We start from the raw sequence: 26,176 nt of genomic DNA, 5'->3' as shown, positions 1-26,176 counted from the left end.
CCTCCCCACACCCCTTTTTTGGCTACTCTTAAGTTTACATGTTTTGAATTGGAATGTGACTTCCTGAAGAATTTGTTTGTATATTAAAAGTTCTTGCTGGAACAGTTAAAAACAAAGCAATAAAACATTCCTTCAAGACATCTTGTAATTTAAGTTTAGATGATAAACTGTATGGTGTCTACTTTATACCTGTAATTTTTATCTCAATGTTTCAAAATTTTTACCTGTCTTAATTGAAAAGTGTATAATCATTTTGTCTTTTAAACCACATCATGTCTTCTATTTTTTCATTAAAGCTTTGTTTTCTTTTTTTTTCCCATCTAACTTAGACCTTGTGTGAACAGTAATGACCTCACGTTTCCGATTGCCTGCTGGCAGAACCTACAATGTAAGAGCATCTGAGTTGGCGAGAGACAGACTGCATACAGAGGTGGTGTGCAACATCCTTCTTCTGGATAACACTGTGCAAGCTTTCAAAGTTCATGTAAGCAGAAGCAGCTCCTGACTTTTTTCCAGTTAATCACGTTGGTTATTGTTAAGGATTGAATTGTGTCCTTCAAAAATATGTGTTACAAATTCCAAACCTTATACCTGTGGTTATAATCCCATTTGGAAAAAGGGTTTTCTTTGTTATGTTAATGGGGCCATATTAGTGTAGGGTATGTCTTAAATCATTCTTTTTTGAGATTTAAAAGGCAGATTAGGCAAGCAGCACAAAAGTAGAGATGGGGGAAGATAGATGCCAGGCCACATGAAGATCTCCAAGGAAAGAAGCTGAAAAAAAGCATGAACCTTCCCCCTGAGCCAATAGGAGAGAAAGCGTTCTGCTAGAAATTATGCCCTGAATTCAGACTTCTAGCCTCCTAAGCTGTGAGAAGATAAGTTTTTGTTTGGTGAAGCCATCCGCTTGTGGTATTCTGTTATAGCAGCACTAGATAACTAAGACAGTTATAAATCTGAATTTAGATATATCTTAAAACTGGAATCATTAAGTTGTAGTACAGTTTGAAACACTTTATTCAATTAAGAAAGTCTTTTAATGTGGGTTTGTAACTACTGTCGTTTAAATTGGGCCTTTTAAAAAGTGTACTTCAGAGGACACTGTTGACAAACCAGCGGAGTATTGTGGTTAGTAGAGTATATTTGCATTGTAATATTGCACATACTGTCTATTAATAAAAATTGTGCTAAACAAAGATAAATGACAGCCCACGTCTTATCTGAGTCTTGTCTGAAATATTTATTCAATGAATATTTGAATAGTTACTATATACAAGATATATTACCCTAGTATATTCAAAGAAATTAAAAAATACCAGTCATGAATCCTGCCCTCACGTTGTGGAGCTTATATTTTAGAGGGGGAGACAATATGTTAAGTAATATTTAAATATATGATGTCAGGTGGCAATAAATGCTGTAAAAAAACAGAACAAGGGAGCGTGCTGTTTTTATGGAGAGGTCCAGGGAGATCTTTCCCACAAGGGAACATGTGAGCAGAAACATGAAGCAAATGAGAGAGGAAACAGCAGCAGAAATAGCACATGTAAGAGCTGTATTTGTAGTGTTCAGGAATGTCATCGAAGTCAGAGTAGCTACAGTAGAATAAGGGAATAAGAAGAGTGGGAAGGAGAGGAGGCTGGGAGGTAGGTGTCAGCCAAATTATCTAAGACTTTCTGAGTCTTAGATAAAGACGTAGATAAAAGCTTTGGATTTAACTTTACAGGTGGGAAGCTCACTGAATGGGCTTATGAGTAATGCGATCTTAGTTATTTTTTTATTTAATAAATGTCGATTGAACTATAACGTGCATGTAGAAAAGTACATGAATCATAGGGATACAGCAGGATGAATTTTCAGAAAGTGAATATACCTATGGAACCATCCCCCAGAAAAATAGAATGTTACCAAAACCTCTGAAACCCACCTCATGCCCTTCTAGTCACCACCTCCCTTGAAGGTAACCACCATCTCCATAGATTTGACTTGACTGATTTTGAATTTCATATAAGTGAGTTCTATTTGTATTTGGCTTCATTTGTTCTGCCTTTTTTTGTGTGTGTGTGTGTGAGTTTCATTTATATGGTGGGTTGGAGTAGTTGGTTCATTTTCATTCCTAAAGTGTGACAGTACCACACTTTACTTACCCATTTGCTTATCCAGTTTACTGTTGGCATGTACTTGGATTGTTTCCACTTTGAGCTCCTATGAACAATATTACTGTGAACAGTCTTAAATGTTTTGATATATGTAAAGATGCATTCCTCTATTTCATTAAAAAAAATTTCAGACCTACAGAAAGGTGAAGTAATAATATAACGAATACCCTTTACCTAGATTGACCTGTTGTTAACATTTTGCACATTTGCTTTATCTTTCTTACTGTGCATGTATTTTTTCCTATATCTTCTGAAACTAAGTGGCAGGCTTCACCCTTAAATACTTCAGCATGTTCTCCTAAGAATCTCCTAAGTCACCACAGGCCCATTATCACACCCTAAAATATAACATTCTGAAAATAATATTATTGAATATATAGTCCATATTTCCTCATTTTCAAGTCTCCAGGATGGCACCTCACCCATTTCATGCTGTATTACCTGGGGATTTCTATGCTTTCAAATCTTCGTTGTTATTGTTAGGTGCCATTGAGTCAGTTTTGACTCACAGCAATCCTATGCACAACAGCTTGGTCCTGTGCCATCTTTACAGTTGTTGTTATGTTTGAGCCCATTGTTGCAGCCTCTGTGTCAATCCATCTCATTGAGGGTCTTCCTCTTTCTCTGCTGACCCTGTACTTTACCAAGCATGTACTTCTCTAGGGACTGATCCCTCCTGGCAACAGGTCCAAAGTATGCAAGACACAGTCTCGCCATCCTTGCTTCTGAGGAGCATTCTGGTTGTACTTCTTCCAAGACAGAAGTGTTCATTCTTTTGTCAGTCCATGATATATTCAATAGTCTTCGCCAACACCATAATTCAAAGGCATCACTTCTTCTTCGGCCTTCCTCATTCTAGTCCAACTTTCACATGCATATGATAGAATTGAAAATACCATGGCTTGGAGCAGGCGCACCTCAGTCTTCAAGGTGACAGCTTTGCTTTTCAACACTTTAAAAAGGTCCTTTGCAGCAGATTTGCCCAATGCATGCATCTTTTGATTTCTTGACTGCTGCTTCCATGGCTGTTGATCCAAGTAAAATGAAATCCTTGACAACTTCAGTCTTTTCTCTGTTTATCATGATGTGGCTTATTGGTCCAGTTGTGAGGATTTTTGTTTTGTTTACGTTGAGGTGTAATCCATACTGAAGGCTGTCGTCTTTGGTCTTCATCAGTAAGTGATTCACGTCCTCTTCACTTTCAGCAAGCAATGTTGTGTTGTCTCCACAACAAAGGTTATTAATGAACCTCCCTCCAATCCTGATGCCCCATTCTTTATATAGTAGTCCAGCTTCTCGGATTATTCGCTCAGCATACAGACTGAATAGGTACGGTGAAAAGCTACAACTCTGACACACACCTTTCCTGACTTTAAACCACACAATATCACCTTGTTCCGTCCAAACAACTGCCTCTTGATCTATGTACAAGTTCCTCATGAGCACAAGTAAGTGTTCTGGAATTCCCGTTCTTCTCAATGTTATACATAATATGTTATGATCCACACAGTCGAATACCTTTTCATAGTCAGTAAAACACAGGTAAACGTCCTTCTGGCATTCTCTGCTTTCAGCCAGGATCCATCTGACATCAGCAATGATATCCCTGGTTCCACGTCCTCTTCTGAATCCAGCCTGAATTTCTAGCAGTTCCCTGTTGATATACTACTGCAGCCGTTTTGAATGATCTTCAGTAAAATTTTGCTTATGTGTGACATTAATGATATTGTTCTGTAATTTCCACATTCGGTTGGATCACCTTTCTTGGGAATAGGCATAAATATGGATCTCTTCCAGTCAGGTGGCCAGGAAGCTGTCTTCCACATTTCTTGGCATAGATGAGTAGGACCTCCAGTGCTACATGTGTTTGTTGAAAGATCTCAACTGATAATTCCATCAATTCCTGAAGCCTTGTTTTTCGCCATTGCTTTCGGTGCAACTTGGACTTCTTCCTTTAGTACCATCGGTTCCTGATCATATGCTACCTCTAAAAATGGTTGAACGTTGACTAATTATTTTTGGTATAACGACTCTGTGTATTCCTTCCATCTTCTTTTGACGCTTCCTGCATCGTTTAATATTTTCCCCATGGAATCCTTCACTATTGCAACTCGAGGCTTGAATATTTTCTTCAGTTCTTTCAGCTTGAGAAATGCCGAACATGTTCTTTCCTTTTGGTTTTCTATCTCCAGCTCTTTGCACATGTTATTATAATACTTCAAATCTTTAGATAATATAAAGTACAAATTTCTATATTAACCAGTTTCTTTCTTTTTAATTTTATTTATTTTGTTTTTGTTGAGAATATACACAGCAAAACATTTACCAATTCAACAGTTCCTACATGTACAATTCAGCATCATTGATTATATTCTACAAGTTGTGTAACCATTCTCACCCTCCTTCTCTGAATTGTTCCTCCCCCATTAATATAAATATAAACTCACTGCCCACTTAGCTTCCTGTCTAACCTTTAGAGTTCTTAAAAGAGCATAATACTCAAGGCAGACATTTACTAGTTAAGCTAAACTATCTTTTGGTTTTAAGAAGACTTCAGGGGATATATTTGGTTCAGGGTTTAAAGATCATCTCAAGGCAGTAGTTTCAGGGGTTCATCCAGTCTCCATGGCTCCAACAATTCTGAATTCCATGAGAATTTGAAATCCTGTTCTTCTTTTCCCCCTTTTGATCAGGATTCTTCTGTGGAATCATTGATCAGAATGTTCCATAATGGTAGCTGGGCACCATCCAGTTCTTCTGGTCTCATGGCAAAGGAGGCAGTTGTTCATGGAGGCAATTAGCCACACACTCTATTTCCTCCTCCTATTCCTGACTGTCTTTCTTCCTCAGTTGTTCCTAGTGAATAGAGAGCAATTGTCATGTTGTGGATGGTGACTCGCAAACTTAAAAGACCTCAGGCACTATGCAGCGAACTAGGGGGTAGAACAGAAGCACTAAACACGTTATTAGGCTAATTAACTGGAATGTCACATGAAACCATGACCCTAAACCTCCCAACCAAGAAACCAAACAAATCCCATGAGGTATTTGGTTGTACATAAGCAGCCTAAGCAGGTATTCTTTTTTTGTGTGTGTCATTATAAATATATCTATCACACAGCTTTTGCCAATTCAACTTTTTACAGGTGTACAGTTTATTGACAGCAATTACAATAATCGGCTGTGAAACCCTCCCTTAACCAATGTGATTTTTCCATCACCATAAGCTGAAACTCAGTACTACATAAGCAATAATCCTCTTTCCTCCTGTGTCCCACCCCTGGTAACCACTAATAAACTTTGGTCTCTACATTTGCCTTTTCTTTTTGTATAAGTGAGACCATACAATATTTGTCCTTTTGTTTTTCGCTTATTTCACTCAGCATGTCTTCAAGCTCTGTCCATACTGTAGCATATATCAAGACTTCATTTCTCCTACTGGCTAAGTTGTATTCCATTGTATGTATGTACCACATTTTGTTCATCCATTCATCTGTTGATGGGCATTTGGCTGTTGTGATTAGTGCTGCAGTGAACATTGGTGTACAAGTCTCTGAGTCTTGGCTTTTAAGTCCTTTAGGTATAAAGGTAGACTCCAATATCCAGCATATTTGAGTTACAATGAATCACACTTATGATCATCTGTTTTTTGGCTTTTGTTCATACATGTGATCATTAAGGTTGTGTGTCAACTTGTCTGAACCATGATTCTCAGTGGTTGGCAGTTATGATGTAGTTTGGCAGTCATATGATGGTGTGATCACTCCCATGATGAGATTTGACACAATGTGATCACCACCACCATGGGATCTGCTGTGAGTAGCCTGGCAGTTAAAAGGGAGTTTCCTTGGGCGTTGGCCTGCAATGAATATAAGTAAACTTTTTGGCAAGGGTTGTGGGCTTTTGCTCACTCTGGATCCTTCATCTGGTTCCTGTTCACCTGACCTCCAGTTCCTGGGACTTAAGCTAGCAGCTTACCTGTGGATATTGGGATTCGTTGGTCTTCGCGGCCTGTGAGCAAGAGCCCTGCTATCTGACTTGCTGATCTTGCGTTCACCAGCCCCTGCAGCTATATGAATCTGGAGAAGTCTCCAGCCTGACCCATGTTCCAGCCTGTACAGCCACATGAGCCATTTCCTTGATATAAATCTCTCTCTGTATATATTTATATGCTTTACTGGTTTTGTTTCTCTAGAGAACCCAGACTAAAACAGCACATCTTATCATTAGTAATATGTACTACATAAAATGTTGCAGCATGTAATTTGCTGATGTCATTCCCAGATGTTCACTTGCACATGTTCAAAGGTAGAATTTATAAAGATACTCATAATAAAAGGCAATAATAGTGAAAAGTAAAAAAAAATTGGTATTCAGCTTATGTCAAAACTGAGTTATGATGGAGTCATCAGAACAGAACCCCTTTGTAAGTTGGGGACTACCTGTAGGTTGGTTCTGACCTAAGTCAGGCTCCTCTTTTTTTTTTTTTGGTAAGTTTTCCTTATCATTGCCTTTTTTATCAGTATCTTTATAAATCTCACCTTTGAACATCTTTATAAATCCAATCTTTTTTTGTCTTTGGGAGTGGAAACATTGCATATAAACTTATAGATATATTTTAATACATACATACGTACAAAAAAATACACAAATCGTGAAAGTTTACTCCAGCAATGAAGAAGAGTTAGACGGCCTTGGGATTTTGTCAGTTGTGGTAATAAGTCCACTCGTGGAAGGTTCTGGATCATCTGGATTATCCCTGGGAATCGTGGTGGCCTTTCCAGTCAGAAAATTAGTGAGAGTTATCTGTCTGGTCCTTTTCTTTTTTTCTTCACATATTTTGCAATAACATCTCACTGCTTCCTGAATCTGCCTATCGACTTTAGCAAAGTGATCAGCGTTTGGGTCCATGATTTCAAGCAGCTGAAGCCTCTGCTTTAGTTTAGAAAGCTGAATCTATATGGCGGTGTATTGAACAGTAAATCGTAAAATTGAACGTCTGCTAATGAACATACGAGAATGATACATCAACAGATTACATCCTGCAACATTGTATGTATTACATATTACTAACAACACGTACAAAAAAAAAAAAAGGATGGTTGGAAATGCTGTTCATTGTAACTCAAATCCGTTGTAAGTTGGGGGCTACCTGTATACCTACGATTGGAATCGCTGTGTCATACCGTAGTTCTGGAGCCCTGGTGGTTTAGTAATTAAGAGCTGTACTGCTAACCAAAAGGTCAGCAGTTCGATCCACCAGCTGCTCCTTGGAAACCCTATGCGGCAGTTCTCCTCTGTCCTATAGGGTCACTACGAGTCAGAATTGACTTAACAGCAATGGATTTGGGTTTTTTTTTATGGTAGTTCTATTTTTAGTTTTTTGGGAACTGCCACAATGGCTGTACCATTTTGCATTCCCATCAGCAATGGATAAGGATTTCAGCTTCTCCACATCCTCCCCAAAATTTGTTATTTATTTTTTAATCTTAGCGATCCTGAAAAAAAAAAAAACCTAGAAATCCTTTAGCGGGCGGAGCCAAGATGGCGGACTAGGCAGACGCTACCTCGGATCCCTCTTACAACAAAGACATGGAAAAACAAGTGAATCGATCACATACATAACAATCTACAAACTCTGAACAAAAAACACAGATTTAGAGACGGAGAACGAACTAATACGGGGAAGCAGCGATTGTTTCCAGAGCCTGGAGCCAGCGTACCAGTCAGGTACGGCACAAGCACAGAGAGCTGCTCCACCCCCCTGAACTAACCCCGGGAGGGGGACCAGCTGGTTCCACGGGCGGTGTGGGACGCAGCCGGTAGGAGAAGTCCCCGGGAGGCAGTGACTGGTCTTGGAACAGAAAGAGCAGCATCCGAGCCGGGGAACCGTCCCACAGGGATTTGGACTGGACGCAGGTACGGCATAAACACGGAGAGTTGCTCCACCCCCCTGAACTAACCCCGGGAAGGGGACCAGCCGGGTCGCGCGGGCGGCATGGGACGCAGCCGGGAGGAGAAGACCCCGGGAGGCAGCGACTGGTATTGGAGCGGGGAGAACAGCGTCCCAGCTGGGACACTCGGTCACGGCACAAGCATGGGGAGCTGCTCCACCCATCTGAACTAACCCCGGGAGGAGGCCCAACTGGTTCTCCGGGGCGGCACGGCCACACGGCTGGAGGGACGAGAAGTCCCCGGGAGGCAGCGACTGATTTTGGAGTCGAGAGTGCATCATCCCAGTAGGGGAGCCTTGACGCTGGGCGTGGGCCTGGAAGCGGAGGATCTGACCATGACTCCAGCGGGCCAGACCCCCCGGGGGCAATCTCCACACAGCCAGCACACATAGGCGACGCGCCTGCAGGAATCTCAGATATAATAGTCATTCCAAGCAAGACAAGCAACTCTGGCTATATTCTGAGGTGCTACTCTCCTATCTCTCTGTTCCCTCCCCCACCCTCCCCAGGCGGCTTCATTAACATCTGAATAGCCTGAGCCAGAGGGAGAACTCTGATAGGGATCTGACTGCATTTTTTTTTTAGCGGATTTTCTGGAAAAACTAGTTTCCCAGTGATGGCTCGGAGACAACAATCCATATCAAACCACTTAAAGAAGCAGACCATGACAGCTTCTCCAACCCCCCAAACAAAAGAATCAAAGTCTTTCCCAAATGAAGATACAATCTTGGAATTATCAGATACAGAATATAAAAAACTAATTTACAGAATGCTTAATGATATCACAAATGAAATTAGGATAACTGCAGAAAAAGCCAAGGAACACACCGATAAAACTGTTGAAGAACTCAAAAAGATTATTCAAGAACATAGTGGAAAAATTAATAAGTTGCAAGAATCCATAGAGAGACAACATGTAGAAATCCAAAAGATTAACAATAAAATAACAGAATTAGACAACGCACTAGGAAGTCAGAGGAGCAGACTCGAGCAATTAGAATGCAGACTGGGACATCTGGAGGACCAGGGAATCAACACCAACATAGCTGAAAAAAAATCAGATAAAAGAATTAAAAAAAAAGAAGAAACCCTAAGAATTATGTGGGACTCTATAAAGAAGGATAACCTGCGGGTGATTGGAGTCCCAGAACAGGGAGGGGGGACAGAAAACACAGAGAAAATAGTTGAAGAACTCCTGACAGAAAACTTCCCTGACATCATGAAAGACAAAAGGATATCTATCCAAGATGCTCATCAAACCCCATTTAAGATTGATCCAAAAAGAAAAACACCAAGACATATTATCATCAAACTCACCAAAACCAAAGATAAACAGAAAATTTTAAAAGCAGCCAGGGAGAAAAGAAAGGTTTCCTTCAAGGGAGAATCAGTAAGAATATGTTCTGACTACTCAGCAGAAACCATGCAGACAAGAAGGGAATGGGACGACATATACAGAACACTGAAGGAGAAAAACTGCCAGCCAAGGATCATATATCCAGCAAAACTCTCTCTGAAATATGAAGGCAAAATTAAGATATTTACAGACAAACACAAGTTTAGAGAATTTGCAAAAACCAAACCAAAGCTACAAGAAATACTAAAGGATATTGTTTGGTCAGAGAACCAATAATATCAGATATCAGCACAACACAAGGTCACAAAACAGAACGTCCTGATATCAACTCAAATAGGGAAATCACAAAAACAAACAAATTAAGATTAATTAAAAAAAAAAAATACACATAATGGGGAATCATGGAAGTCAATAGGTAAAAGATCACAATAATCAAAAAGAGGGACTAAATACAGGAGGCATTGAACTGCCATATGGAGAGCGATACAAGGCGATATAGAACAATACAAGTTAGGTTTTTACTTAGAAAAATAGGGGTAAATAATAAGGTAACCACAAAAAGGTATAACAACTCTATAACTCAAGATAAAAACCAAGAAAAACGTAACGACTCAACTAACATAAAGTCAAACACTATGAAAATGAGGATCTCACAATTTACTAAGAAAAACGCCTCAGCACAAAAAAGTATGTGGAAAAATGAAATTGTCAACAACACACATAAAAAGGCATCAAAATGACAGCACTAAAAACTTATTTATCTATAATTACCCTGAATGTAAATGGACTAAATGCACCAATAAAGAGACAGAGAGTCACAGACTGGATAAAGAAACACGATCCATCTATATGCTGCCTACAAGAGACACACCTTAGACTTAGAGACACAAACAAACTAAAACTCAAAGGATGGAAAAAAGTATATCAAGCAAACAATAAGCAAAAAAGAAGAGGAGTAGCAATATTAATTTCTGACAAAATAGACTTTAGACTTAAATCCACCACAAAGGATAAAGAAGGACACTATATAATGATAAAAGGGACAATTGATCAGGAGGACATAACCATATTAAATATTTATGCACCCAATGACAGGGCTGCGAGATACATAAATCAAATTTTAACAGAATTGAAAAGCGAGATAGATGCCCCCACAATTATAGTAGGAGACTTCAACACACCACTTTCGGAGAAGGACAGGACATCCAGTAAGAAGCTCAACAGAGACACGGAAGATCTAATTACAACAATCAACCAACTTGACCTGATTGACTTATACAGAACTCTCCACCCAACTGCTGCAAAATATACTTTTTTTTCTAGCGCACATGGAACATTCTCTAGAATAGACCACATATTAGGTCATAAAACAAACCTTTGCAGAGTTCAAAACATCAAAGTATTACAAAGCATCTTCTCAGACCACAAGGCAATAAAACTAGAGATCAATAACAGAAAAACTAGGGAAAAGAAATCAAATACTTGGAAAATGAACAATACCCTCCTGAAAAAAGACTGGGTTATAGAAGACATCAAGGAGGGAATAAGGAAATTCATAGAAAGCAACGAGAATGAAAATACTTCCTATCAAAACCTCTGGGACACAGCAAAAGCAGTGCTCAGAGGCCAATTTAGATCAATAAATGCACACATACAAAAAGAAGAAAGAGCCAAAATCAGAGAACTGTCCCTACAACTTGAACAAATAGAAAGTGAGCAACAAAAGAATCCATCAGGCACCAGAAGAAAACAAATAATAAAAATTAGAGCTGAACTAAATGAATTAGAGAACAGAAAAACAATTGAAAGAATTAACAAAGCCAAAAGCTGGTTCTTTGAAAAAATTAACAAAATTGATAAAGCATTGGCTAGACTGACTAAAGAAATACAGGAAAGGAAACAAATAACCCAAATAAGAAACGAGAAGGACCACATCACAACAGAACCAAATGAAATTAAAAGAACCATTTCAGATTACTACGAAAAATTGTACTCTAACAAATTTGAAAACCTAGAAGAAATGGATGAATTCCTGGAAAAACACTACCTACCTAAACTAACACATTCAGAAGTAGAACAACTAAATAGACCCATAACAAAAAAAGAGATTGAAACGGTAATCAAAAAACTCCCAACAAAAAAAAGCCCTGGCCCGGACGGCTTCACTGCAGAGTTCTACCAAACTTTCAGAGAAGAGTTAACACCACTACTACTAAAGGTATTCCAAAGCATAGAAAATGACGGAATACTACCCAACTCTTTCTATGAAGCCACCATCTCCCTGATACCAAAACCAGGTAAAGACATTACAAAAAAAGAAAATTATAGACCTATATCCCTCATGAACATTGATGCAAAAATCCTCAACAAAATTCTAGCCAATAGAATCCAACAACACATCAAAAAAATAATTCACCCTGATCAAGTGGGATTTATACCAGGTATGCAAGGCTGGTTTAATATCAAAAAAACCATTAATGTAATCCATCACATAAATAAAACAAAAGACAAAAACCACATGATCTTATCAATTGATGCAGAAAAGGCATTTGATGAAGTCCAACACCCATTTATGATAAAAAGTCTTACCAAAATAGGAATTGAAGGAAAATTCCTCAACATAATAAAGGGCATCTATGCAAAGCCAACAGCCAGTATCACTCTAAATGGAGAGAACCTGAAAGCATTTCCCTTGAGAACGGGAACCAGACAAGGATGCCCTTTATCACCGCTCTTATTCAACATCGTGTTGGAAGTCTTAGCCAGGGCAATTAGGCTAGACAAAGAAATAAAAGGTAGCTGGATTGGCAAGGAAGAAGTAAAGTTATCACTATTTGCAGATGACATGATTATATACACAGAAAACCCTAAGGAATCCTCCAGAAAACTACGGAAACTAATAGAAGAGTTTGGAAGAGTCTCAGGTTATAAAATAAACATACAAAAATCACTTGGATTCCTCTACATCAACAAAAAGAACACCGAAGAGGAAATAACCAAATCAATACCATTCACAGTAGCTCCCAAGAAGATAAGATACTTAGGAATAAATCTTACCAAGGATGTGAAAGACCTATACAAAGAAAACTACAAAGCTCTACTACAAGAAATTCAAAAGGACATACTTAAGTGGAAAAACATACCCTGCTCATGGATAGGAAGACTTAACATAGTAAAAATGTCTATTCTGCCAAAAGCCATCTATACATTTAACGCACTTCCGATCCAAATTCCAATGTCATATGTTAAGGGGTTAGAGAAACAAATCACCAATTTCATATGGAAGGGAAAGAAGCCCCGGATAAGCAAAGCACTACTGAAAAAGAAGAAGAAAGTGGGAGGCCTCACCTTACCTGACTTCAGAACCTATTATACAGCCACAGTAGTCAAAACAGCCTGGTATTGGTACAAAAATAGACACATAGACCAATGGAACAGAATTGAGAACCCAGACATAGATCCATCCACGTATGAGCAGCTGATATTTGACAAAGGACCAGTGTCAATTAACTGGGGAAAAGATAGCCTTTTTAACAAATGGTGCTGGCATAACTCGATATCCCTTTGCAAAAAAATGAAACAGGACCCATACCTCACACCATGCACAAAAACTAACTCCAAGTGGATCAAAGACCGAAACATAAAGACTAAAACGATAAAGATCATGGAAGAAAAAATTGGGACAACCCTAGGAGCCCTAATACAAGGCATAAACAGAATACAAAACATTACCAAAAATGATGAAGAGAAACCCGATAACTGGGAGCTCCTAAAAATCAAACACCTATGCTCATCTAAAGACTTCTCCAAAAGAGTGAAAAGACCACCTACAGACTGGGAAAGAATTTTCAGCTATGACATCTCCGACCAGCGCCTGATCTCTAAAATCTACATGATTCTGTTAAAACTCAACCACAAAAAGACAAACAACCCAATCAAGAAGTGGGCAAAGGATATGAACACACATTTCACTAAAGAAGATATTCAGGCAGCCAACAGATACATGAGAAAATGCTCTCGATCATTAGCCATTAGAGAAATGCAAATTAAAACTACCATGAGATTCCATCTCACACCAGCAAGGCTGGCATTAATCCAAAAAACACAAAATAATAAATGTTGGAGAGGCTGCGGAGAGATTGGAACTCTCATACACTGCTCGTGGGATTGTAAAATGGTACAACCACTTTGGAAATCTATCTGGCGTTATCTTAAACAGTTAGAAATAGAACTACCATACAACCCAGAAATCCCACTCCTGGGAATATACCCTAGAGATACAAGAGCCTTCACACAAACAGATATATGCACACCCATGTTTATTGCAGCTCTGTTTACAATAGCAAAAAGTTGGAAGCAACCAAGGTGTCCATCAACGGATGAATGGGTAAATAAATTGTGGTATATTCACACAATGGAATACTACGCATCGATAAAGAACAGTGATGAATCTCTGAAACATTTCATGACATGGAGGAACCTGGAAGGCATTATGCTGAGCGAAATGAGTCAGAGGCAAAAGGACAAATATTGTATAAGACCGCTATTATACGATCTTGAGAAATAGTAAACCTGAGAAGAACACATACTTTTGTGGTTACGAGGGGGGGAGGGAGGGAGGGTGGGAGAGGGTTTTTTATTGATTACTCAGTAGATAAGAACTGCTTTAGGTGAAGGGAAGGACAACACTCAATACATGGAAGGTCAGCTCAATTGGACTGGACCAAAAGCAGTTTCCGGGATAAAATGAATGCTTCAGAGGTCAGCGGAGCAAGCACGGGGGTCTGGGGAACATGGTTTGCGGGGACTTCTAAGTCAATTGGCAAAATAATTCTATTATGAAATCATTCTGCATCCCACTTTGAAATGTGGCGTCTGGGGTCTTAAATGCTAACAAGCGGCCATCTAAGATGCAGCAATTGGTCTCAACCCACCTGGAGCAAAGGAAAATGAAGAACACCAAGGCCACACGACAACTAAGAGCCCAAGAGACAGAAAGGGCCACATGAACCAGAGACCTACATCATCCTGAGACCAGAAGAACTAGTTGGTGCCCGGCCACAATCGATGACTGCCCTGACAGGGAGCACAACAGAGAACCCCTGAGGGAGCAGGAGATCAGTGGGATGCAGACCCCAAATTCTCATAAAAAGACCAAACTTAATGGTCTGACTGAGACTGGAGGAATCCCAGCGGCCATGCTCCCCAGACCTTCTGTAGGCACAGGACAGGAACCATCCCCGAAGACAACTCATCAGAAATGAAAGGGACTGGTCAGCGGGTGGGAGAGAGATGCTGATGAAGAGTGAGCTAATTATATCAGGTGGACACTTGAGATTGTGTTGGCAACTCTTGTCTGGAGAGGGGATGGGAGGATAGAGAGAGAGGGAAACCGGCAAAATTGTCACGAAAGGAGAGACTGAAAGGGCTGACTCAAGAGGGGGAGAGCAAGTCAGAGTAGGGAGTGAGATGTATGTAAACTTATATGTGACAGACTGATTGGATTTGTAAACGTTCACTTGAAGCTTAATAAAAGTTATTAAAAAAAAAAAACAAAAACCTAACTCGCTCTTACCAAATCAATTCCAACTCATAGTGACCCTATAGGACAGAGTAGAACTGTCCAATAGGGTTTCCAAGGGTGTCAGTTTTCATGGATGCTGACTGCCACATCTGTCTCCCCTGGAGCACCTGATGGGCTCAAATTTTGGTTAAGAGCCAAGTGCTTAACCATTGTGCCATCAGAGCACCTTAGCCATCCTCCCTCTTACTGTGAAGTCAATTCCGACTCATAGCCACCCTATAGGACAGAGTAGAACTGCCACATAGGGTTTCCAAGGAGCGCCTGGTGGATTCGAACTGCCAGCCTTTTGGTTAGCCAAGCTCTTAACCGTTGCGCCACCAGGGCCATTTCATTGCAGCTTTGATTTGAATCTCTCATATGGCTAATGACGTTGAGTGTCTTTTCATGTGTTTGTTTGTCCTCTTTGGTGAAATGTCTGTTGTAGTCCTTTTTGCCCATTTTATGATGGGGTTATTTGTCTTTTTATTGTTAAGTTGTCAAAGTTTTACATATATTTGATTATTAGATTCTTTTCAGATACTCTCCCAGTTGGTAGCTTGTCTTTGCACTTTCTTGGTAAAGTCATTTGATGAACCAATATTTTTAATGTTTAAGAAGTCCCATTTATTTGTCTTTTGTGCTTTTGTTATTAGATTATACATTGTTAAAAGCTAGGCCTTACAGTGTTGCCCCTGTATTTCCTTCTAATAATTTCATGGTTTTAGTGTGCACATTTAAGTTCTTAACCAATTTTGAATTTGTTTTTTATGTATGATTTGAGGCATGGATCCTGTTTCATTTTAATGCATGTGGAAATCCAGTTTTCCTGGCACCATTTTTTGAAGAGACTCTTCTTTCCCCATTGAATGTACTTAGCACCCTCGTCAAAAATCAGTTCACACATTCTGCATCCCACTTTGAAGAGTGGCATCTGGGGTCTTAAACGCTAGCAAGCAGCCATCTAAGATGCATCAATTGGTCTCAACCCACCTGGATCAAAGGAGAATGAAGAACGCCAAGGACGCAAGGTGATTACGAGCCCAAGAGACAGAAAGGGCCACATAAACCAGAGACTACATCATCCTGAGACCAGAAGAACTAGATGGTGCCCGGCTGCAACAGATGACTGCTGTGACAGGGAACACAACAGAGAACCCCTGAGGAAGCAGGAGAGCAGTGGGATGCAGACCCCAAATTCTCATAAGACCAGACTTAATGGTCTGACTGAGACTGGAAGGACCCCAGTGGTCATGGCCCCCAGACCTTCTGTTGGCCCAGGACAGGAACCATTCCCGAAGCCAATTCTTCAGACATGGATTGGACTGGACAATGGGTTGGAGAGGGATGCTGGTGAGGAGTGAGCTTCTTGGATCAGGTGGACACTTGAGACTATGTTGGCATCTCCAGCCTGGAGTGGAAATGAGAGGGTGGAGGGGGCTAGAAGCTGGCGAAATGGACACGAAAAGAGAGAATGGAGGAAGAGAGCAGGCTGTCTTATTAGGTAGAGAGTAATTGGGAGTGTGTAGCAAGGTGTGTATAGGTTTTTGTGTGAGAGAGTGACGATTTGTAAACTTTCACTTAAAGCACAATAAAAATTAAAAAAAAAAACTGATGAATTAAAATCAAGTCTTTGGATTCTGATGGACTCATGTTTATATTCCAACTCCACAAGTTACTAGCTGTAATTAGTAAAGTTTACTTAGCAGCTCTAAACTTCTGTTTTTTCATGTATGTTGATATTTATTACTTATTTCATAAGATTATAATACACAGAAAGCTTGTACAAGCAAGGCATAAAGTAAAAGCTCGAGAAAAAAAAAATGAGTTGACAGCAGATGTGTGGGTTTATTTCTGGACTCTTAATTCTATTCCTTTGGTCTCTGTATTGTTATACCACTACCAGGCTGTTTTGACTGCCGTTTAATATGTTTTAAAATCAGGAAGTGTGAGGCCTCCTACTTTGCTCTTCCCTTTCATCATTACATTAGCTATTTGGGGCCTCTTTCCATTCCATATAAAGTTGAGAATTGGTTTTTCCTATATTTTAATAGTTTCTTAAGCTTAAAATTTCCTGTATACGTTGCTGTATGGCAGAATCAGTTATCTTTTTTACCCTGAATTCCAAGCCATTTCACACCGAAAAAGGGCTGCAGAGTAATAATGAAAGTTGGATCAATAAAGGTACCATTGAGAATATTATCTGACATACCCTGCAAATTCAGTGTGCTTTTCCAAAAAGTAAGATATTTTCTTTTGTATTTTATCATCTATTAACAGATAGTTGTTATGTAGGTTGCCAAGCAGAGATAATACGAAATGTGTAGAATTCATTTCATATAAATTTCTGGTTGATAGAAACTCCCATGTATTGTTGTTAGGTGTCGTCAAGTTGGTTCTGAATTATAGCGACCCTGTGTACAACTGAATGAAACACTGCCTAGGCCAGCACCATCCTTACAATCATTGTTGTGTTTGAGCCCATTCTCGCAGCCAGTGTGTCAGTCCATCTCCTTCAGGGTGTTCCTCTTTTTCACTGAGCATGAAGTCCTTCTCCAGGGACTGGTTCCTCCTGATGGCATGTCCAAAGTATGTGAGACGAAGCCTTACCGTCCTTGCTTCTAAGGAGCATTCTGGGTGTACTTCTTCCAAGACAGATTTGTTCTTTTTCTGGCAGTCCATCATATATTTAATAGACCTTGTCAACACCATAATTCAAAGGCGTCAATTCTTCTTTGGTCTTCCTTATTCATAGTCCAGCTTTCACATGTCTGTGAGGTGCTTGAAAATACTATGGCCTGGGTCGGGCACACCTTAGTCCTCAAAGTAACATTTTTAGTTTTTAACTCTTTAAGGAAGTCTTTTGTAGTAGATTTGCCCAATGCAATAGGTCGTTTGATTTCTTGACTGCTCCTTCCATGGGTATTGATTGCGGATCCAAGTAAAAAGGAAATCTTTGACAACTTCAGTGTTTTCTCCATTTATCATGATGTTATTTATTGGTCCAGTTGCGAGGGTTTTTGTGTTTTGTTTAGGAGTAGTCCACACTGAAGGCTGCAGTCTTAGGAAAGTATTAGAGGAGTGATGTAAAAAAGTAAGCCATATTTTATGTTATACAAGTCTGTAGAATCCTTTTTTTTTTTGTATAAACTTAATAGTTCTGGTTTTAACTTCATATTAGTTAATATTTAGCTAATTAATTAATATTTAAACTTACCATTCTGTAATTGTTGCTAAATATAAAAACGCTTGCTGTTTCTGATCTAGCATAATTTCCTGGTTGGACAATTTAATTGACAGTGTTGTTAGCTGTCTTTGAGTTGGCAAACCCATGTATAACGGATCAGGCTGTTGTGATCCATAGGGTTTTCATTGGCTAATTTTTAGAAGTAGATTGCCAGGCTTTTCTTCCTAGTCTATCTTAATTTGGAAGCATCATAGCAGCATACAAGTCTTCACTAACAGAATGATAGCTGTACCTGAGGTGTGTTTGCCAGGAACGAAACCCAGGTCTTCCACACGTAAGGTGAGAATTTTAATGCCAAACCATCACTGCTCCTTTAGTTGACACTAAAACCAAAACCCAGCTGGCTGCCGTTGAGTCAGTTCTGACTGATGGCTGCTCCATGTGTTTCAGAGTAGAACTGCACGTAGGGTTTTTAATGGCTGTGAACATTTGGAACTAGATCACCAGTCCTTTCTTCTGAGGCTCCTTTGGGTAGATTTGAAGCACCATCCTTTTGGTTAGTAGTTGGACAGTTAACCATTTGCACCACCCAGGGACTTCCTTAGTTGACAGTAGTGTGTTGCATTTTGCAGTGTAGTAATAAATGTGCTATCTAATTATTCTTTCAGGAAAACAAACTACTGTATATTTAAATGTTAGTTCCGGTAGAGCCAAATATATTACTAGAATGATAAGTAGTATGCAGAGGTGTAGAGCAAGGGGGAGTTAGAGGGATCATTTGCCCCCAGGCCCAAGTCCAGGTGGTCACCAGATGAGGCCTGTGGCGAATCATACCTCCCCTTGCTGAGGTGTAACAAGGGCACCCATTACCCTTCTTACACCTCTGGTAGTGTGGTGCTAGAAACTTTCTCTAGCATTATCTCAGGTCATTAACAAACTTACTTAAAGGAAACAGTATTTGTTAGATATGTAGTCTATTTATTCCTAGGCACATAGTCTGTTTATTCCTCTGGGGATCTGAAGTCAAGTCATTGAAACTAACCGAGCTACTTCATGCTTTTGTGTAGATTGTGTGTGTTTCCGCCTCTGAATGGCGCCCCAGTTGTGTGGCATGTAGCCTGTGCAGTGGCATGTGGCAGCCTGCAAACTAATTAGGACTTCTGTAGTTCTGGTATTTGTTCTTTTGTCCATTAAGTGCCATTAAATGTCAGGAAGCCCCACTGGGGGCAGCTGCCACATTTATAAGGTGACCTCATCAATATCTCCCTATTCTATAACAAGGAGAACCTTTCAGTTTCCTCTGAAAATTACCAAGCAGTGATTTATAAAGTCTTAGCTACTAGAGTCCTTGTTTTTCTTAAAAATTTGGGCACCACAGGTGACAAGTTCATTGTTGCCAGCGTCAGCTTTTTGTCCATCTGATAGTCATCCCGTCAAAGCTGTTTCTGTATATTTTCCTGAAGAAAATTGATGTAGTGAAGGACTTGATGTAACTTTACTAGCCCTTCTTTCTCTTTCTCTGGTTGGACTTAGGGGTGAGATAAACCCATTAGTGTTGATTCAGTTTCAAGTCCTGTTTTCACTGTGACTTTGGCACAGCCATTTATTTTTGCTGTAACTAGCCTGTGGAGTATGTTGTCCCCTTCATGCTCTGAATTCATCATTAATTCACCAAAAACATGTTCCTGTCCCAAAAAACCCAAAAGACCAAACCCATTGCCGTTGAGTCAATTCTGACTCATAGCGATCCTGTAGGACAGAGTAGAACTGCCCCATAGGGTTTCTTAGGAGTGGCTGGTGAATTCGAACTGCCAACCTTTTGGTTAGCAACCATACCCTTAACCGCTGCTCCACAAGGGTTCTGGTATACATGTAATGGAATATTATTCAACCAAAAACAGGAATGAAGTTTTGATATATGCTACAGTACGGATGAACGCTGATAACATTATACTGTTGTTGTGTGCCTTTGTGTCGACCTCAGCTGTTAGTGTCTCAGTGCAACAGAGTAGACCTGCCCCATAGGGTTTCCTAGGCTGTCGTCTTTACAGGAGCAGATCGCCAGGTGTTTTCTCCTGTGAACCAGCTGGTAGATTTGAATCGCCGACCTTTCCATTAATAGCCAAGGCTTAATCATTGCTCCACCAGGGCTCCTCGGTAACGTTATGCTAAGTGAAATAAACTAGATACAAAAGGATCAATATTATGTGAAACTCCATTTATGAAATATTTGTTATTGTTGTTGGAAGCTGTTGAGTCATTTTTGACTCATAGTGACCCCATGTGACAGTAGAACTGCCCCATTTGATTTTCTTGGCTGTAACCTTTGTGGAACCAGGTTGCCAGGCCTTTCTCCTGAGGAACGGCTGGGTGGGTACAAACCACCAACCTTCTGGTTAGCAGCTAAATGCTTAACCATTGCACTACCAGCACAGACAGATTGACAGAGACAAAAATAGAGGTTCCTACGGGCTAGGGGGAGGGGTGAGTGGGGAGCTCTTTCAGAATGGGTACGGCACTTCTGTTTCAGGTGATGAAAAGGCTTTAGAAGTAGTGGTGATCATTGCTTATCATCGTAAATGTAATTAATGATACCGAATTATATACTCAAAATGATTAAAATGGTGTATTTCATTATATATACATCTATTACTACAATAGAATTTTTTAAAAAGAATTAAAAAAATTAAAAAATTTATTTTTTTGAGGAAAAATACTAAACACCAAATAAAATCACTTCAAAGGAAAAAAAAAATGAGATACCACTTCACAGACACTAAGATGGTTTTAATCAAGAAAACTGTAAATCTCAAGTGTTGGTGATGTTGTGGAGAGATCGAAACCCTTGTACGTGGTGGTTAGAATGTAAACAGGTTGGGAAAATGTTTGGCAGTTCATTAAAAAGTTAAATTTAGAATTACCATATGACCCAGCAGTTCCATTCTTAGGTATATGCTCAAAAGAGTTAAAAACTGGTATTCAAACAAAAACTTGTACATGAATGCTTATAGACGCAGTATTCACAATACTAGAAATGTAGAAACTACTCAAACGTCCATCAGCTGGTAAATGGATAAACAAATGTGACATATCCATACAATGAAAATACCATAAAAAGGAACAAAGTACTTACGCATGGTACAACATTGATGAACCTCAAAATCATGCTTAGTGAAAGAAGCCAGACATAAAAGTTCACATAGGATATGATTCTGTTTGTATGAAATTTCCGGAATAGGTAAATCCGTAGAGACTGAAGGCAGCTTCGTGTTTGCCATGGGCTAAGGGCAGCGGGCAGTGGGAATTTACTGCTCAGTGGGTACAGGAGTTCACTTTGGTGTGAGTGAAATGTTGTAGAACTAGATAGAGGTGATGGTTGCTCAAGATTATGGATGCACTAAATGCTACCGAGCTGTGTGCTTTAAAAGTTTAATTTTACGTTAATTTTCTCTTAATAAGGAGAAAGCAAAGGAAAACAAAGTAACTCATTGCTGTCATTCCCGGGGCCCCAAGTCCCTAGCCAGATCACCTTTTTCCACCTTTCAGAGTTTTCTTATGTTGATCTGTGGTAGCATGTCCAGGGTTCTTACTTAAAAACACTTAGTTGGAGTCTACTCCATCTTCTTTCTAGAGAAGGGCATTAGACTCATCTTAGTGCTTTTTAGGAATACTAATGCTTGGACCCACCCCACACCAACTTACTCAAGATAGGAAGGGGGTGAGTGCATAGCATTATTATAAATTTTTTTTCTCAGATGTGTTAAATGGAAACCACCATTGAGAAACTCTTTTGGAAATACATACCTCTTACCCGTGATACATTTTACCAACAGCCATTTGACGCAGTCTGACCAGTAAGACATGAAGGGAAGCTCTTTGTAAGATAACCTTACAAAGAAGGTTCTTCTTTTGCACACAGTCATGTATGAGTGTGAATCCTGGAATTGGTATGACCATCTTGCTAACAAACAAAAACCCACTTCCATTGAGTCCAACTCATAGCGACTCAACTGCTCCCATAGGGTTCCCAAGGCTGTAAATCTTTAGGGAAGCAGACTGCCACATCTTTCTCCCCCAGTGTGGCTGGTGGGTTCAAACCACTGACCTTTAGGTTAGCAGCCGAATACTCAACCACTGCACTACCAGAGCTCCTAACCATCTTGCTAATGGCCCACGAATACAACTAACGTTAAGAATGTATGTAGGAGGCGGAGCCAAGATGGCGGACTAGGCAGACGCTACCTCGGATCCCTCTTACAACAAAGACACGGAAAAACAAATGAATCGATCACATACATAACAATCTACGAACCCTGAACAACAAACACAGATTTAGAGACGGAGAACGAACTAATACGGGGAAGCAGCGATTGTTTCCAGAGCCTGGAGCCAGCATACCAGTCAGGTATGGCACAAGCACAGAGACCTGCTCCACCCCCCTGAACTAACCCCGGGAGGGGGACTAGCCGGTTCCACAGGCGGCGTGGGACGCAGCCGTTAGGAGAAGTCCCCGGGAGGCAGTGACTGATCTTGGAGCAGAAAGAGCAGCATCCGAGCCGGGGAACCGTCCCACAGGGATTTGGACTGCACGCAGGTACGCCATAAACACGGAGAGTTGCTCCACCCCCTGAACTAACCCCGGGAAGGTGACCATCCGGGTCGCGCGGGCGGCGTGGGACGCAGCCAGTAGGAGAAGTCCCCGGGAGGCAGCGACTGGTATTGGAGCGGGGAGAACAGCGTTCCAGCCGGGACACTCGGTCGCGGCACAAGCACGGGGAGCTACTCCACCCATCTGAACTAACCCCGGGAGGGGGCCCACCTGGTTCACGGGGGCGGCGCGGCCACGCGGCTGGAGGGACGAGAAGTCCCCGGGAGGCAGCGACTGATTTTGGAGTCGAGAGTGCACCGTCCCAGTAGGGGAGCCTTGACGCTGGGCGTGGGGCTGGAAGCGGAGGATCTGACCGTGACTCCAGCGGGCCAGACCCCCCGGGGGCAATCTCCACACAGACAGCACACATAGGCGACGCGCCCACGGGAATCTCAGATATAATAGTCATTCCAAACAAGACAAGCAACTCTGGCTATATTCTGAGGTGCTACTCTCCTATCTCTCTGTTCCCTCCCCCACCCTCCCCAGGCGGCTTCATTAACATCTGAATAGCCTGAGCCAGAGGGAGAACTCTGATAGGGATCTGACTGCAGTTTTTTTTTAGCGGATTTTCTGGAAAAACTAGTTTCCCAGTGATGGCTCGGAGACAACAATCCATATCAAACCACTTAAAGAAGCAGACCGTGACAGCTTCTCCAACTCCCCAAACAAAAGAATCAAAATCTTTCCCAAATGAAGATACAATTTTGGAATTATCAGATACAGAATATAAAAAACTAATTTACAGAATGCTTAATGATATCACAAATGAAATTAGGATAACTGCAGAAAAAGCCAAGGAACACACTGATAAAACTGTTGAAGAACTCAAAAAGATTATTCAAGAACATACTGGAAAAATTAATAAGTTGCAAGAATCCATAGAGAGACAACATGTAGAAATCCAAAAGATTAACAATAAAATAACAGAATTAGACAACACACTAGGAAGTCAGAGGAGCAGACTCGAGCAATTAGAATGCAGACTGGGACATCTGGAGGACCAGGGAATCAACACCAACATAGCTGAAAAAAAATCAGATAAAAGAATTAAAAAAAATGAAGAAACCCTAAGAATTATGTGGGACTCTATCAAGAAGGATAACCTGCGGGTGATTGGAGTCCCAGAACAGGGAGGGGGGACAGAAAACACAGAGAAAATAGTTGAAGAACTCCTGACACAAAACTTCCCTGACATCATGAAAGACGAAAGGATATCTATCCAAGATGCTCATCGAACCCCATTTAAGATGGATCCAAAAAGAAAAACACCAAGACATATTATCATCAAACTCACCAAAACCAAAGATAAACAGAAAATTTTAAAAGCAGCCAGGGAGAAAAGAAAGGTTTCCTTCAAGGGAGAATCAATAAGAATATGTTCTGACTACTCAGCAGAAACCATGCAGGCAAGAAGGGAATGGGACGACATATACAGAACACTGAAGGAGAAAAACTGCCAACCAAGGATCATATATCCAGCAAAACTCTCTCTGAAATATGAAGGCGAAATTAAGATATTTACAGACAAACACAAGTTTAGAGAATTTGCAAAAACCAAACCAAAGCTACAAGAAATACTAAAGGATATTGTTTGGTCAGAGAACCAATAATATCAGATATCAGCACAACACAAGGTCACAAAACAGAACGTCCTGATATCAACTCAAATAGGGAAATCACAAAAACAAACAAATTAAGATTAATTAAAAAAAAAATACACATAACAGGGAATCATGGAAGTCAATAGGTAAAAGATCACAATAATCAAAAAGAGGGACTAAATACAGGAGGCATTGAACTGCCATATGGAGAGTGATACAAGGCGATATAGAACAATACAAGTTAGGTTTTTACTTAGAAAAATAGGGGTATATAATGAGGTAACCACAAAAAGGTATAACAACTCTATAACTCAAGACAAAAACCAAGAAAAACGTAACGACTCAACTAACATAAAGTCAAACACTATGAAAGTGAGGATCTCACAATTTACTAAGAAAAACGCCTCAGCACAAAAAAGTATGTGGAAAAATGAAATTGTCAACAACACACATAAAAAGGCATCAAAATGACAGCACTAAAAACTTATTTATCTATAATTACCCTGAATGTAAATGGACTAAATGCACCAATAAAGAGACAGAGAGTCACAGACTGGATAAAGAAACACGATCCATCTATATGCTGCCTACAAGAGACACACCTTAGACTTAGAGACACAAACAAACTAAAACTCAAAGGATGGAAAAAAGTATATCAAGCAAACAATAAGCAAAAAAGAAGAGGAGTAGCAATATTAATTTCTGACAAAATAGACTTTAGACTTAAATCCACCACAAAGGATAAAGAAGGACACTATATAATGATAAAAGGGACAATTGATCAGGAAGACATAACCATATTAAATATTTACGCACCCAATGACAGGGCTGCAAGATATATAAATCAAATTTTAACAGAACTGAAAAGCGAGATAGATACCTCCACAATTATAGTAGGAGACTTCAACACACCCCTTTCGGAGAAGGACAGGACATCCAGTAAGAAGCTCAACAGAGACACGGAAGATCTAATTACAACAATCAACCAACTTGACCTCATTGACTTATACAGAACTCTCCACCCAACTGCTGCAAAATATACTTTTTTTTCTAGCGCACATGGAACATTCTCTAGAATAGACCACATATTAGGTCATAAAACAAACCTTTGCAGAGTCCAAAACATCGAAATATTACAAAGCATCTTCTCAGACCACAAGGCAATAAAACTAGAGATCAATAACAGAAGAACGAGGGAAAAGAAATCAAATACTTGGAAAATGAACAATACCCTCCTGAAAAAAGACTGGGTTATAGAAGACATCAAGGAGGGAATAAGGAAATTCATAGAAAGCAACGAGAATGAAAATACTTCCTATCAAAACCTCTGGGACACAGCAAAAGCAGTGCTCAGAGGTCAATTTATATCAATAAATGCACACATACAAAAAGAAGAAAGAGCCAAAATCAGAGAACTGTCCCTACAACTTGAACAAATAGAAAGTGAGCAACAAAAGAATCCATCAGGCACCAGAAGAAAACAAATAATAAAAATTAGAGCTGAACTAAATGAATTAGAGAACAGAAAAACAATTGAAAGAATTAACAAAGCCAAAAGCTGGTTCTTTGAAAAAATTAACAAAATTGATAAAGCATTGGCTAGACTGACTAAAGAAATACAGGAAAGGAAACAAATAACCCGAATAAGAAATGAGAAGGACCACATCACAACAGAACCAAATGAAATTAAAAGAATCATTTCAGATT

General features: G+C 40.0%; 1 protein-coding gene across 7 annotated transcripts in view; it reads left to right on the top strand.

Moving 5' to 3' along the window:
* Window positions 1–26,176, top strand: part of PTPN4 (protein tyrosine phosphatase non-receptor type 4) — a 245,317-nt gene that overhangs the window by 51,546 nt on the left and 167,595 nt on the right. For all 7 annotated transcript variants that reach the window (XR_007518073.1, XM_049889148.1, XM_049889150.1 and 4 more), the window contains exon 2: window positions 330–484. Coding sequence is in view for 6 of the 7 variants with exons in the window: in XM_049889148.1 (XP_049745105.1) it covers window positions 347–484 (138 nt within the window). In the remaining variant the exon portion in view is untranslated. The remainder of the gene's footprint in view (window positions 1–329; window positions 485–26,176) is intronic.

Source organism: Elephas maximus, chromosome 6, assembly GCF_024166365.1.
Source record: "Elephas maximus indicus isolate mEleMax1 chromosome 6, mEleMax1 primary haplotype, whole genome shotgun sequence".
Classification (NCBI taxonomy): domain Eukaryota; kingdom Metazoa; phylum Chordata; class Mammalia; order Proboscidea; family Elephantidae; genus Elephas; species Elephas maximus.
Note: the sequence above shows the minus strand (reverse complement) of the source record. Positions and strands in the feature narration are given on the sequence as shown.